Raw genomic sequence first — 16,603 nt, forward strand, 5'->3', positions numbered from 1 at the left:
TTCCTCCACTGTCGCTAGGCCAAAATCCTGATGGCCCCTCTCTAATAGCACTGTGATGTAACTACACATCAAGGACCACACCAAATCAGGAAGGCAGCTCACCATCACCTTCTCAAGGGGAATAAGAGATGGGCAATAATTGCTGGCCCAATCAGTGACGCAGACACACTATTAAATTTTAAAAAGTTTAAGAATCAAATGACTGCAGGATTGCTCTTGTGCCATTGCCACACCATTCTAGTTCCGATGATAACAAGTCTCAGGTACTTTCTACAGCGACTGGGATTCGCCCTCAAACTAGAAGGTCGAACCAACAAACACTTGGCCAAATCATGTGGGTTTAGTTATCCTTACAATGCACCTCACCTTGGTGATCAGACTGTAAGTGTAATACGGAGACCAGACTTAGCACTTTCAAATGGTGACTTGTCAAGTGATCTTGGAAATGATCTAGAGGAGATCTACAAAGAATGATTCCTAGCTTAAAAGAACTTTAGATAGACCAAACATTCTAGCTGCATTCATACAACAGTGTGAACTTAAGAGATGCTCCATAAAATAAAGAAAGGAATGGATCAGGAGACATTATTTGAAACTGTGTAAGAAGAGAAATAGATGGTAGATAGTTCTGCTTTTTCACAAACTAGTAAGCTATTATAGTGACGTGTTAGCTGGTACAGTGGGTGCTAGATCTCTGTTTCCAAGAGGGTGCTCGACCAGTTCCTGATTGAGACATTACACTGAAGGTCATTGCCCTTATATAGACTTTATCCATCTGATCTCCTGGACAGGTCTTCTCAGGGAGTCAATGAGGAATTTTATAGAGTCTCTTTTTCTATTACTGGCACTGTTTCTTCCCTGACTGCTTCTTTCTAGAGGTAACTGGTTTATATGGCGGTAGGGGTGTGCAGGAAGAGGAAATGGGGAAAATAAAAGGGTTTCGATAGGATTGTCCAGCCATCAAGTCTAAGGGCAAGCCTGATAGGTTATGTCAATTGGTATTTGAATTATTTTCCCCTCTGGCTTATGCTCACAAATGGTGTAACATTTGCTATATTCTAGTCCCTCCAAGATCTCTACATCTTCCTCCCTGCCTTTTCAAATTTTCCTGTTTCATCCTGCATTTTTTTGCCACGCCTGTCAGTGGAACCCAATACTTCACAGTTTCAAAAGGTCTCATCTCCAAATAAGCACTTTCTCCGTTTCCTTGACTTTCAATAGATGCTACTGTACGTTGATGCCTCAAGAGACCAGATTACAAGGTTTGGCATATTGCCACATATTTTTCATGTGATTAATGGAGAGAAAAGAATTCAAAAGCTCTACACTGATCTTCTCAGCACTAAAGTCTCCACTGAATCCTGCAATTTACCTGTTTGTTCTTTAGCTTTGTATCCAACAAGATTAAAATATCATTTGCACTTTTCTTACTTATCACAATGAGTACTTTCTCAGATTTGACTATTCCCTGGTCAATTTTCAATTTAATGTACATCCTAAAACAGAATGATATAGCCCAGGAGTCCATTCCATCCACTGTATCTGTGCCAGTTCTTTGAAAGAGCTAATAGTCTCACTTCCCTGTTCTTTTCCCCATAGCCCTACAAACTCATTCCCTTCAAATATGTTGGTGAAGTTACTTCTATTCAGCCTCCTGTTGCTTGCATCAGTACTGTGATTGAGCAGATATTTTAAGATGCAATGTTGTTAAGAAAGAATTAGAAACAATCAGAAAGCTGCAAAAAAGAACAATTTGTTCATACAAAAGGAAAGCAAGAAAAGATGACAACGCTCCAGTGTCCTGCAAAAGCAGAGCAAAACAGGGACAGTATTAGTTATAAAATTGATTTTTTTTGTTCCAGATGCAGTTATCATGGGCAAGGTCAGCACTTCTTGTCCATTTCTAATTGCTCTTGAACCCAAATGGCTGGCTTGGGTCATTTCACAGGGCAGATAAGAGGCAACAAACCAAATAAGGATGGCAGCTTTTCTTCCCTGAACAGCATTAGTGGACTAGATAGGTTTTTACAGCAATCAGAAGTTGTATGCATGTCATTTAGTGTGCCTTAGTTCCAGATATTTAGTGAATTCACATTTCAGCACCTACCATGGTGGGATTCAAACCCATGGTAGGTGCAGTATTTTAGCCTACTGCCAGGTTTGGAGGTGGTGTTCTGGATTTTCCAGTCCAGTGACATTACCACTACACCAGTGCCTTCTCTAACTCTCAGGAAAGATATTATGGCATTGGAAGGGAAATGCCATGCTGTTTCACAAGAACTATACCAGGGGACGAATCGACAACGTCACAAGAACAGTTTGCTTAAACAGGTTTGTGATTCTGAGTAGTGCAACGGAAGGCTGCTGTGTTTAAATTGACCAAAAGGAATTGATGGATTATGTAGAGAAGCATTTCCTTTGATTGGGGAGCAGAGGCAAAAATGATCAGGATAATGCATTAAAAATTATAGCACGGTATTTATGGGTAATATCTGGAAGCACTCCTTCACACAAAAGCCAGAAGACTAGAATGCTCTCCCTCAAAAGGATCAACAGAAGAGGGGGTCAACTGAAGGCTGCCAGGCCTGGAGCATTAGTGGATTCAGAACAAAGGACTGAAGTCGAGAAAAAAAAGCGATCTAGGTCAGGGGTAAGTTTGAAGGCTCACATCAAGTGCTTAGAGGAATTCAGAGTGTGGAATCCAAACAGCGTGCAACATGCAACCTACATAGCAGGAATAGAAACTGATGTTGTTCAATGAGAAGGAAAAAATAAAAAGTGACAATGGATGGATCTTCCACAAGGTCGTCAGAAAGGGAGGGGGAAAATGATCATACTAAATTGGACCAAACCAAAAAAGCTCGCAACTGAAAAGATTAAAAAAAAGGAAGGTTAAGGAAGACTGGCTTTGAAATGACAGCTCTGGCAAAACCCCAGAAGGAGCAGCTGCTCAGAGGGCCAAAGAAGACAGAAACTCGATCATCGTTTTGATGCAAGTTATGCTTGTGATGTTAATAAGTGTATTGGCAATAAATAAAATTTGACTCAGGACACTTCAGGCCAATCAGTCAGGTACAAAATGAAAGGCCAAGTCTTTAGAGAAAGAACGAACGAATGGTGCAGGTTACTTCAGATGGAATTTGCATCAAATCTGACTGAAGTTGAAGGGAGAGGGTGGGGAGGGGAGGAAGGGGGAAAGGAGCAATGAAAGACTCCTCTTAGGCCAGCTGAAGTATCAGGATCAGGAGAGCCAGAAGAGTGAAAGCAGCAACTGGTCTTATGGAAGCAAAGGATTCTTCAACACTTGTTGTGCCAAACAAGATATGGCTGGTTAACAGAGGGTTAAGGGGCAAACAACAGAATTTGGAAACAAGTTCTAGAAGACTGTCTTCTTGATCAGCAAATATGATAAACAGATCAAGGGTAACAGAGGACTTCAGCGATTTCAACAGTTCTTGAACCCAATTCTGTTTGGTGAACAGTTGTGAAAAAATGCTATTTAAAAAAAATGGCCAGGATGAGAAGTGATCGAGCTAACAAATTAATGTGAAAAGGTGAGGTGACACTGAATCCAGGAGGCCCTCAGAAACTGAGAGAGCAGGTGGAATGTCAATTTGGGGCCAAGTGAAAAGGGGAAAAGTGGGTGAACGATGATGAGATAATATGCAATGTAAACGAGAAAGAAAAACCATGTGACAGATAGCATCCATTCAAGCCCTTGCAGCAAGTTGCACCAAAGGATGCATGGCTGATCTTTGCCTTAACTCTGTCTACCCCACTTTCAATAAGTGTATAACGTTAAGGAGACTTAGCACAAACGTGATAGACTAATGCATCAACTATGGCTCAGTGGTTGTAGCACAGATCTGGGTTCAAATACCATTCTAGATACCTGAGCACAAGGTCACAAAATCATTCCCAGGGAGATACTAAACTTCCTCTGCTGTCACCTGCCCTCTCAGCTGGATGTAAAATGATCCCATGGCACCATTATAAAAATGAAGAACAGAGGGTGTTTGCCCCAGTGTTCTAAGCCAACACTTATCCCTCAACTAATATAGGTTATCAGGGTCATGATGGTTCCTGGACTGCAGCTTTGGAGAGGTTGGCTGCCAAGTTTCCTAGAATACAACAATGACTACACTTCAAAAATACATCAAAAGCTCTAAAGCACTTCAGAATATGTTTATGTTATGTGATGCAGGTTTCTTTCTTCCCCAAAGAAAATAAACAGCTCTGCACATCTTCAGGGCTGGGACAAGTTCTGAATATTTCGACTCATGTAGTAGATACACATAATAGACTGCAACATCTCTTAAATGCAGGTGCACTATGACCAAGCTGATTTTTTTTTTGCAATAGGACAGCTTTCTCAAGGCTCAACAAGCAGATGGTCACACAACCAAACTGAGATTGAAAGAGGACATCCGGGTTATGGACAAGTTTGACAGGATAGATACACAGACCCATTTGTGGGGTTGTAAATATACTAAGATATCCGAGAGGGAATTCAGAGAAAACCTCCAACTAAGGAATGATGAGAATGTAGAACTCACTACCACAGGGTATGGTTGAGCAAATACTGCAGACACATAAGATAGTTAAAAGAGGGAAAGAAAAGAATAGAAAGGTATGATAATGGGCTGAAATGAAGGGGAGTGGAAGATACATCATTCATGCATAATAAAAAAAGAAAATGATAGTTGTACCAAATAGCTTGTTCTGTAATTTAGTCTCAACATCACTCAATGGTTTACTTAAGGTGCAATCCACTAAAGGCAACCCTCATGACTTTGGACCCTGATGGACATCCGGAAACTGGGAAAAGAGCAAACACATTTAAAGAAAGTGACTGAGTAAAAAAATGGGAGGATGGTGCAGCAGCCAAGAGGTTTTATGACACAGGTAGGACTGTCAGAGTGAAACTCCCAACAAGAAATGTAGCCATCTTTGGGACAAAGTTCAACTGTCTAAAGGATGGGTGTGAAAAACACATTCATATGCATTGGGTTAATACCAACAGGTTGAGATGACACCATTATCCAATATTGATAGTGCAAATAAGATTACAATATATTGCCCACAGGTATAGACTGCAGATAATGAAGTCTAATATGCACAGAGTTCTCCCTCTGTCCTGACATATTGAGAATTAAATATTCATAGCTTCACTTAATACATTTTCCTTTTGAACTTCTCCCACTGCAATAGTTTGGATGGTTGCAAATATCAAGTTAGAATGATCAGTTATGTTGCTATCTTATGTGCCTCTGCATTTAAAAGAAGTGTTATCTTATGAAAAGGTTTGTAGAAAGTGACATTAGTGTCATGTATTATACAAACATTGCATGCAAATGTTCAGTTCCCAACACACCTGATTCTTGTCATTGTCTACTTCTGTAGATTCTGGTTTCTCCTCTTTTAATGTCTCCTCTTTAGCATTTTCCTCCTCTTCTGGGTGCTGGTCCTCTTTAAGATGAGTATCCTCTTCAGGGTGGCTTTCCCCTTTAAGTGGATCTTCTTTTGGGAGATCTTCCTCTTTCAGCAAATCTTCTTTAAGTACATTTTCCTTAGCGTTATCTTCCTCTTTAAATAAATCATTCTCTTTGGATGTGTCTTCTTCAGAATGGTCGTTCCCTTTAAATGGATCTCCTTCAGGGTAATTGTTACCTTTGGGAAGGTCACCTTCAGGGTGATTTTCCCCTTCAGGTGGATTTCGTTCAGGTTGCTCTTGCCCAAGCATCTTCATCTTTTCACGGTGCAGCTTTGCTCGTCTGCTGAAGCATTCATTGTGCTCCGTGAGATGAACACTCAGTTCAAATGTGCTGAGGATCTTATTGGAGCAGTGGTTGCACTCATAGGTGGGACTGTGCGAGCGAGTACTGCCAGGAAGTAATGTGAAGTCCAGTTTCAGGTCCCGACTGTGATGGTCTGTGTAATGCATGCAAAGAAGCTCTGGTGTGTTAAAAGAGAGTTTGAAGCACTTCACACATTTGAAGGGGAGCCATTCACTCTCACGTCCATTAGTCATTCCAATAGCCTCAATAGCAGGAACCTCATTCTTTACATCACACTCCTCCTTATCATCAGAATACACAACAGTGAAATAACCATTATATTTGCTCACGTACTGTTTGCGTGGGTAGACTCCAGGGTGTCGCTTCATGTAATGGGACACCAGACCCTTTTTCGTGTATGTTTGAAATGAGCAGAGTGAACACTTTTTCTTCTCCACTGCCCTCCTGAGCTCCTCACTCAGGGGCGGAGACTCTGGCTTGGACTCGATGGGAAGGATGAGCTTTTCTGGTTTCTTGTTGATCATTGTTTTAGAGGCAGCTAGGCAATGAGTGTAGTATGAATCAATATCGTGGCGTTTTTGGTAGTGAGCAGCCAGCCCTTTGCGGAGCGGGTGAGTGTACGCACACAAGGCACATCTGAAGATATTGTTCTTGCCTTCTGGTTGGGCTCGGACATTGTTGTGCTTATTACGGTAGTGTCTGGCAATGCCCTTTCTGGAGGAGCAGAAATATTTGCACAGTTGACATTTAAATAAAGTACTTAGATCTGAGCAGCCACTTAAAAAAGGAGAAATCCCTGGAGGAGAGTCGTTCCCTACAGTTACGTTTTGACAATCACCTTTATATTCTTCAGAGGTATTTGGTTCCTCAGGCTCAACCGCCTCAGTCACGGAATCAGTGAACATGTCGATGGCTGGCTGCCTATGGTACTTCTCATAGTGAACTTTAAGTTTTTCCAAGGAGCCATGTGCGTACGAACACAGCTTACATCGGTAGGCACCAAATCCTTGCTTTGGGACTTTGGTCATCTCTTCCAAATCATTGTTCTGTCCATCTGGGAGCCTCTCAGCCTCATTCATGAAGTCATCAGCAGTGACCTTTATAGAAGGGTGTCGCTTCTGGTAGTGTGTCAGGACGCCATGGATACGTGTGTTAACATATGGACAATGTCTGCATTTATACAGAGTGCTGGGCTTCTCATCTTTTTCCAGGGCAAACTCAGCTGCCTTCACCTTTACACCCGGGTGCTTTTTCCCATAGTGCGTTAAAAGACCATGCAAATTGTTGTACTCAGATTTACAAATCTTACATTGGTATGGAGATGTGGTGGGAGCAGCATTTGGAGGCGCACTAGGGGGAGGATTAATCAAAGAAGAAACGGAGCCTTTTGAGGGCATCTCATCCTCAACAGGATTGGATTCAGGAATGCTGGAGGAATCCAGGGCAGAGTAATCATGTGCAGTCGGGTTGTTTTGCTCTGACGCGTCTTTCCCCAGGATAATGTCAAGCAGCACGGATTCATCCCCACTCACAGCCCAGGGATGCAAGGCCTGATAGTGGTTTGTAATGTCCCAGATGGAGGCAGCTTCAAATACGCAGTCTCTGCATTTGTAGTGCTTGAGGTCAATGAGAGCAATCTGAGACGGGTTGGCTGAAGGATCCGGGCCAGCCCAAAGTTTGCTGGAAATGTAAGTGTAATCGACAGGGTGTTCCGGATGCCTCTTCTGGTAGTGTATTAACAACCCACTGGGTTCCTGATGTGAGTAAATACACCATTCACAGTGATAGCCAGCACTCACCACCCCATCCTGAAATGCCCACCGCAGAATAGTGGTGACAGTAGCCTTCACACTTGGATGCTGCTTCCTCAGGTGTTTCTTCACGGCGTACAGGTAATGGGCGGTGTAGGAGCAGTGTCGGCACTTGAAGAAGCGAAGCTGCTCACCATCCGTCTCTTGCTGCGTGCTGACCGTTGGAACACTGACACCTGCCTGGTTGTTGGTCGCCCGTTCCCGCTGGCTTCTCACTGCTGCCGTGTGCTGGCGGACCAGCTCAGCCGTCGCCTTGATGTCACGGTGCTTCTTCCGGTAGTGAATGACCACCCCCTTAACTGTGCGATTCCCATAGTTGCAGTGCTGGCAGAAGAACATCAGCTCTCCCTCGCCCTTCTCTACCAACTTGGAACCTAGCTCCCCTGAATCAAAACTGCTTTTGTTGCCTTGGCTTGGCGGCTTTGTCATCAGTGGTCTTGCTGGTGTAATCTGCAGCTCTTCCATAGTCTTCTTCAGGGCTGGAGTTGGAGGTGCATGCTTGATATACTTTGCCGTTACCTTAACCTCTGGATGCCTTTTCTGGTAATGGACAAGGACACCAACAACTGAGCGATTACTATACACGCAATGCTTGCAGTAATACAACTGTTCATATTCGATTGGCTGAGGAGTGATTGGAGGGTCGTTTACCAATGACGTAGGGGTCATCTCAATGTTAGGAGTGCTGAGTGCAGGATTCTGGACAGAAACCACACGCATCGTCTTCTGAATTCGAAAATAGGATGCCTTTTCCTCCGGGTGTTTTCTTTGATAATGGACCAGGACTGAATGCATGTTTGGGCTTGAAAACGAACAGACATCACAACTGTATACGACAGCGCTGATCATGGATGCTTCACCCTGCTTTGGGCTCACACTCTTGGGGGAGTTCATGTTCGAAGGGCTGGAGGGAGCAGCACGCTGAGATAGCGGAGTGGACGTCCCGATATTCTTCACACCAGAGTTGAGGATTTCTCTCAGGGTCTGAGACTCTGCACTAATCTCATTGGTTTGCTGGACCACGTAACTGGAGAATATCATGGAGTTGTTAATCTTCACGGTTGGATGCATTCTTTGGTAGTGAGGCATGAGACTGCGGACGTTTGGGCTGGTATAAGAACAGAAGCGACACCTGTAGGTCAAATTGGCTTGATGAAAGTTTAGGATATTCTGAGCTTCGGGGTGGAACTGAGCGTAATGCTGCCGCAAATCTTCAAATTCCGCATACTCTACAAAACATTCAAGGCAACGGTAGACTGCACTGTGATCTGTTGGATCTTCAATGTACCTGAAGCTATATTTAATGTAAGGATGCATGCGCTGATAATGAGTGCTCACACTGCGTGCCACTTTGTTACTGAAGTTGCAATGCTTGCAATAGTAAATCTTACCAGAGTCTTCAGCTGCCTCTGAATTTTCCTGAACAGTATCTCTATTTTCCGAGTTCGCTTTTTTGTAAGCTGCATTCCCAACATGCTTGCGTGACACTCCATCGCCCTTTCCTGTTGAATTGGAACTGCCATAAAAATCTTCATCATCAGAGAGAGTCAATTCAATCTCGGCACTATTGCTGACAGAATAATCCTGCTCCAAAGTCCCATAAGAAACCTCTTCACGTATTCCATCATTTCCTTCAACCCACATCTGGTGGCCACTGTAAGGGTAATTCTGCATCTCCATCAAATGATCAGCCTTCCCTTGCTCCTCATCCAGATCGCCATCTACATCCAATTCCACTTCCACATCTTCTTCCTCCTCCTCTTCCTCCTCCTCTTCCTCCTCCTCTTCTCCCTCTTCATCCTCCTCCTCAACTCCAATCACTGATTCCACCTCACTAGCTTGCTGGTTGGCCTGGCTGATTTTACTCTGTAAATTGTTTGCTATCTCATCGATCCGTGTGCGCTTCTTTGCCGGAGACAGGTCCAGTGGACTGTCTGTCACCAACCTCTTGCCTTTCTTAAACAGAAAAGAATTTTTGGATGTTGATCCGAGGATTGAGGTCTGAGTTTTCACAATACCTGGCGATGGAAGAGCTTCAAATTGTGATGTTTCTGAATCCTGTAATGTATCAGTTGCCTCCTCATTAGCTGACAGCAAGGCATTGTCACAGAATGAGTGCTTATGCTGCTGGTGTACTCGCAGCCCCTTCAGGGTGACTGTAGAATAGTTACACATGGTACATTTGTAAGGATATTGCTGTTTTGAATCCCCTATCAGGGCTGGTTTTTCTCCGTTGACCACTTGGCTCTGATTCGCATCCACAGTGACTAAGCTGTCATTCAATGGAGCTGCGGTACTATTCTGCAAGCTCACTGTGTCCCACTCAGAGGAATGGGATTGCTTATGGGTCACCAATTTCTGGGCAGTGGTGCAAGTGAAAGGACAAAGGTTACACTTATGGACGATGGTCCGGCCTGATAAATGAATGTTCTCGATATGACGTGAGATACTGCGACGGTGCATTGTAAGGAACGAGCAGAAGGGACACTGGAACCTGTTCATATACTTCCGGAAGGGAATTCCCTTGGTTTCCAGTAGCTTTGTGTTGCCAATGGTCAACAGCTTCTTCCCAGAGCCTTCGGAGCTCTGGGACGCCAGAGAGTCCATCTCATCGATGTCCTGTTGCTCATCCTCTTCAGAACTGCTCCGGTCGTCACTTAGCAAACTGGAGTCCAAGCCAGAATTAACCACATTCAGGTCTCCCATTCCGAAGGAGGATCTCCCAGTTAATCCAGCTTCACCAGGATCAGGACTAGCTTTGGGCTTCATTTTAGGAAAGGGAAACTTTATTTTTATGGGAGCAAACCTAGGTACGGCAGCAGAAGCTGGCTTCAAAGCAGAACCTCCCACAGAGGCTTCCAGAGCAGGGTACTGAGAAAGCTGCATTTCCCTCTCTGGCATCTTCATCGACAGATAATTAGAATTAGGAGACGCCTGCTGAACATCCTTTTGTTGGGGTTTCGTGGGACTTCCACTGGAACCAGACTGCTGCTGCCTCAGGGACGAAATTATCTTTACCAAACCCTGGGCCAAAAGGTTTCGATGTTTCTTCATCAAATGGTCACACCAACGTTCTCTCCGGGAGGTGTGGTAGCCACACCATTCACAACAAAAGCTGCCTCTCGATTTGGTTAAGGGCTTCACCTGTGCTTCTAGGATGCTGCGCTCCACCGCATCCATTGGCACATCGCCCACTGTCTCCTGCACCTTAGTGGCAGACCTGTGGCACAGCTTCTGGTGCTTGATAATCCGTGCCCGTCGGGGACTCTTGTAGGTGCAATACCTGCAGGCAAAGACTTTGCCGAAACCTTCGTGCAAGAGCACATGGTAACTGGAAGGAGGAGGAGGTGGGGCCATGTCTGATGTCTCTCCACCAAACGACGACCCTTCAACCTGACCATGGATCTTCCTTGTATGTTCACTGAGAAGATTCCTGGACCGAAAGTAGCGGACACAGTACTTGCACTGGAAAAACTTGTTGGCAGGTCTCGACTGTTGGTCAACATGATGACTGAATAGAACTGATGGGCTGTTACTGACGAAATTGGAAGAGCCAGGATGAAAGGAATTTTGGGCTTTAAAAGAAAAGGAGACATTATCAAAATTTAATGCACATTCTGGCACATGGTAAACCAGAGATAACAATAACTGCTATTTTTACCTCCATTCCTTTGTTACTCAGGGTTCAATCATGAATGGCAGCAGTGCTTATGACAATTCCAGAGAACGTTCTTAATAAATTTTGCTGAACAAGAGAATTTGCTTGCACTTTGTTTTTTAAACAAAGCATTAAGTGAAGGCCACTCAGCCCTTTTTTTTTAAACTGGGCCGATACTTTGAAAGAGTAGTCCATTTAATTCCACTCCCACTGCTGTCCTTGAAAGTTTTTTTTTTAACAAAATGTATGTATTTCTCAAATGTCCTTTTGGGAATTAGCAATTCTGGTTCATCTATCCCTTCAAGTAGCTCAGACTGGATCAGAATGATTCTACAGCAAGAATTTTACTACAGGTAAATCTCTCAATTAGAGATGTGAAAAATAAAACCCGCCTTTATATTATAAAAGTCTTCTGGCTTTAAATTAATTCCAGAAAACTCACTCATACATTTATAGGATTAAATGAAATGGGGCACAATTTGTCATCTTTACCCAGACTACCTTTTTTTCTTCATTCACAGCAATATGAGTGCCTAGATCAGTGATGACTGGCCATCCCTAATGGTCCAGACGGCAGCTACAAGTCAAGCACATTGTCATGAGTCTGGAGTCACATGCAGACCAAACAAAGTAAAGATGGCAGATTTCCTTACCTGAAGGGCATTAGTGAACAAAATGTGTCTTTTTGCAATGAGAATCTGCATGATTGCCATTAGCCAACCTTTTATTCCAAAGTTTAACTGAATTCAAGTTTTGGCACATGCAGTGGGCTTCAAAGCCATGTTCCCAGAATGAGACTCGAGATTGAAATCCAATGACATTACAATGATACCACCGCCTCCCCTCTGAAGTGTCTCAAGACCCAAATTAACAGGATTGACTCTTCACTGCCCTCTGAATGATAGAGTAAGCCTTTCAGTTGTACAAAGCTGCTATAGAAAAAAAGCATGTGGTTGTACCCATATCACATGGAGTCCCGTTGTTCAAGCACCACTTTCCCAAAAGACAATGGGTAAGAAATGCTGTCCTAACCAGGTACACTTTCATCCCTTGAATAATTTTTAAGGTGAGGAAACGGAGTTCCTTTTGTGCCTGTCTTTTTACAAAACCTTTGCGTATGCAGTTGGTCACAATGAGGCATCACTGTTGCTCAGTAGTTAGCGTTGGTGCCTCAGCATCACAGGCAGCCATTTTAACTGCTCGTGTGAAAAGGATAAATACATAACATGAGACAGAGAGAAAGATTAGGGTACTGGGAATGGTAAGGTGCCAAATGGGTAGGTAGTAGTGTACCAGTTTGCGGGGGGGGGGGGGGGGGGGCAGCAAGGACACAATGAGAGAGAAGGACTAGGTGAGCGAGGCAACATTCAGAGCAGGTAGTGGTGCATGGCAGTCGCTTTGTATGTAGAGGGAGAGATATGGTTGGCAATAGATCCCTGGGAGGTCAAGGAGCCAGGTTGGTATAAGAACAAGGGTCTAAAGGGTCCCAAGCAGAATGTTAAATCCCAGAGGGGCAGGGTGTTCGGTCACAGAGCGTTGCTCTTATAAAAAACTTGCACAGACATGAAAGGCCATATGGCCTACCTCTATGCTGTAACCATTCTATGGCTCAATTAAGGAAAACTCACAAAAGATAATTCCTTACAGGATAAGGGTCATCAGATAAGCCAACTACGTGAGAAGGTGTTGGCGATGAGTACATGCAATAGTTGTTTCTCAAAAACAGCTTACATGGTTCACAGCAATAACAAACAGAAGCACTTAAATTACAAAGAAACTTTAGATGCACAATCTTTTATAATTGTATGCTGGTTCCAGGTAGCCATACTGGAATTCCAGTTTGTCCTTCAAAATGTAAAACTGAGAACTGGAGCGTAGTGAAATTCTAACCGGAACTGGCAAAAACCAACCATTTTGGCTGCCAGTTCTGCAGGTCTAAAGTACACTGAACACAAACAATGCAAGGCACCTGCTGAATGTGTCATCATGGCTGTGGTTGGAAATAATTCACCAATATGTTATTACAGGGAGTAAAGTTACTGTCTCTTTGGTGTGCTTTCAATTAAAACAAAAACAAACTCACTCGATGCTTCCACTGGGGAACCAAGTTCAGTCTTCACAGCAGAAAGGCTCACATCAGCTTCAGAATCTTGGGATGGTGTAACAGATCGAGGTTGATTATCATCTTCCTCAGTAGCTTCCACATGGGGCAAAAACACAGTGTGAACATCCTGGATGTGAGCTTTAAGATCATCATACGTTTCTGCTCGGTAATCACATCCATCGCACTGCAGTGCCTCCATTACTTTCAAAACCTTTCAATTAAAGGGATCTGGAACATAATCAAATTAGCAACTTAGTTATTGACTGAAACCATGCAAAAAGTCAAATTTCACACCAGAGAATTGAGGTGCCGACTTTCAAATGGGACATTAAAGTGGGACCTTGTCTGCCCCTTCAGATGGTTTTCAAAGACCTTTTGATCACCATCATTTAAAAAAAGCAGGAAAGTTTCTGCAGAGTCTCAAGTCGATATTTATCACCTAATCAACATCACACAAAGAGATTATCTAGTCATTACTGACTAGTTATTTGAGAGAGTATATACACATATATGCACAAACAAACTCTCTCAAGTAACTAGTCGATATGGAGCACAGATTGGTTGTTACACTTCCTACATTACAACACCAGTTACACTTCAAAGTACATAATTGCCTTTAAAGGGCTTTAGACTATCCTGAGGTTATGAAAAGTGCTGAATAAATACAAGTTTTTCTTTTAAGAGCATCACTATGGATTTGAATAAACCAACTTGCAGTTATTTCTTTAGCACTTTGTACGCAGAGGTTCACAATTGCTTAAATCAATAGCAAAAATGAATCATTGCTGTTCAATGGGCTTCTATAGTATGGCACTTCCTAAATCTCAAGTGATCAGAAGTAGTTACTTCATATTACGGAACTTGAGCAATGCTTCATTAAAAAGAAAAGCCGTTTCAGGTTTTTTTGTCTTGCAGTTATCAGAACAAATGGGCAACAACTTATACCTGCAATTTATTTTATGTTGTTCCTTTTAAAATTCAACATTCATGCATCTGTCCCAATGAGTGCTTCAAAATCATGTCTACTTCATCAGCAAGAGTGACCATACTTGAAAAGTACTTAACTGACTGAAGCAGCAGGGGGTATTGCTGAGATGATGAAAGGACTATGGCAATGCAGCTTTTATGCCTGTCAGTCATGTGACAAAACATGTTGCTGTGCATCTGTCCATTCAACTGTTCCAATCTGTAGCGTTTCCTTTGGCCTTCTTGCTTCGAACCTTCCAACTTTCAATCCACAAAGTGATCAATTGTTTTTTTAAAGGCATCATCTTTCACACTGTTATTTTTAAAAGTGCAACATTACACTGCTCATTTGCAGAACCAGTGTTACGCTGTGGTTCCCAGAAAGTTGAAAATCGTCACACTCTTAGACAATTACTGGAGCTGACCTGGAACACAGTTTGCAGATCTCACCATATGCTGTGTGAATGATACATTGTTAATTTGGTGCACTAACTACAGCGCAGCAGAGTGTGTGAAATCCCATTTATTCAGGAATACATATGCATGGCTATACAGATCTGAAACCTTTTTCAAACACATACAGTATAGCCCCTGCTTCCGCAGATTCGGTTTCCGCGGTTTACCGACACCCAAAAATATTGCATGGAACATTCCAGAAGCAATTAAAGGGGGCTGCTGGGTAGGTAAATTTCCCTTTTAATAATAGGGTTTGCTACTCTCCATAGTTTTGGGCATCCACGGTAGGCCTTGGAAAATATCACCTGTTCACACAGGGAACACCTGTACTGTAATAGGATAGCCAGGATCCAAATTTCTAAGTTACCTTTAAAACTTTGCATTCATAAAGCATTTTAACATAGGAAATGTTCCCAGTTACTTCATTGGTGCTTTATCAAAAGAAGCTCACACCAAATTGCATCAGGTGATATTAGGGCAGGTGGCTGTTAGGATCTGATGAGAAGATGATGCTGGTAATCAAGCCCTCCCCCAACCTCCATTCCGCCAGTCACACCACTAGTATTAATTACTATAGGGAGAAGGATTTGTGTTGTGGTAAAGTCACTAGAGTAGTAACCCCCAGAGGCTCAAGCTGATATGCTGCAGGGGATATGGGTTCAAATCCCTCCCCCCCAGAAGTTATTGGAATTTAAATACAACTAATAAATCTTGAATATAAACCTAGTATCCTTAATGATGATTATCATAAAACCGATCTGGTTCACTAAATTGTCGTTCAGGAAAGGAAATTGGCTATCTTTACTTGTTCTGGCCTACATGTGACTGCAGACCCACAGCAACATGGTTGACTCTTATCCACCATCAGAAATGGCCTAGCAAGCCAGTCGGTTCAAGGGTCATTACGGATGGGTGACAACTGCTGGCCTTGCCAGTAATACCTGTATCCTTACAAAAGAAAAAAGATTAAATGCTTTGATTCAATCTTCCAAATGGCCAATTGTTTCCTTTTGGTCCTGCTATCCAATTAGGGACTATCATTAGGTTTCTTTAAATCAAAACAGAACAACCCGTTTTTGATTAAATAAAACAAGTGGCAAATCTGGTTAACATCTAAGGTATAACCTGGAATTAGAAATATATCTGCTTTAATCCCAAAACAGACACGGCCTCACAACACAAAACATTTTCATCAAAAGGACAAGGGCAGTAGATGCATGGGAACACCACAACCTTCAAGCTCCCCTCCAAGCTGCCAGACATGGAAATGCATCTCCGTTCCTTCAAGGTCGCTGGTTCAAACCCTGAAATTCCCTCCAAGGGCATTGTGGGTCAACCCACAACAGGTGGACTGCAGCAGTTCAAGAAAGCAGCTCGTTGTTGTGATTGTAGTGAGGTTGGCCAGGTGGACTTCATAGAATACCAGTTTCCTGATTGGACCAGGTTAACAGCCTAGTCAGGGAACGCTGGCTGAAAGATATAAAGTGTCAGATGTTCTACTCAGAGCTGGCTCTATGGAGTTACTTGATTCTCTACCACCTTGTTAAGGACAACAAGGGACAGGCAATAAATGCTGGCCAGCCAGCGGTGCCCAGATCCCACAAATAGACTGGAAAAAAAATCCTTCAAAAAAAATGTCACTGCACCACAAGACCCTTCAAAAGTACTTCTCAGTGGCCTAGGCCTTGCCAAAGGTGGTAGCAGTCTTAATAGGAGGTTTGGGGCACTAACCTGGTCTGGTACTGCCTTCTGGCATCTCTGATGGCTTTGTGGAGGTCCTATCTGGATTTCCGGTATTGGTGCGGGTCAT

At 43.1% G+C, this 16,603-nt stretch overlaps 1 protein-coding gene across 7 annotated transcripts in view; it reads right to left on the bottom strand.

Annotated features, from left to right (window-relative positions):
* Positions 1–16,603, bottom strand: part of znf462 (zinc finger protein 462) — a 107,137-nt gene that overhangs the window by 40,559 nt on the left and 49,975 nt on the right. For all 7 annotated transcript variants that reach the window (XM_043717196.2, XM_043717188.2, XM_043717184.2 and 4 more), the window contains 2 exons: positions 13,351–13,599; positions 5,375–11,184 (listed from right to left, as the gene is read on the bottom strand). In XM_043717196.2, the coding sequence (XP_043573131.2) occupies positions 5,375–11,184; positions 13,351–13,570 (6,030 nt within the window). In that variant the 5' untranslated portion in view covers positions 13,571–13,599. The remainder of the gene's footprint in view (positions 1–5,374; positions 11,185–13,350; positions 13,600–16,603) is intronic.

This window comes from Chiloscyllium plagiosum, unplaced genomic scaffold (genome assembly GCF_037043375.1).
Source record: "Chiloscyllium plagiosum isolate Xiang-an unplaced genomic scaffold, Cpla_swu_hap1 HiC_scaffold_2, whole genome shotgun sequence".
Lineage (NCBI taxonomy): Eukaryota > Metazoa > Chordata > Chondrichthyes > Orectolobiformes > Hemiscylliidae > Chiloscyllium > Chiloscyllium plagiosum.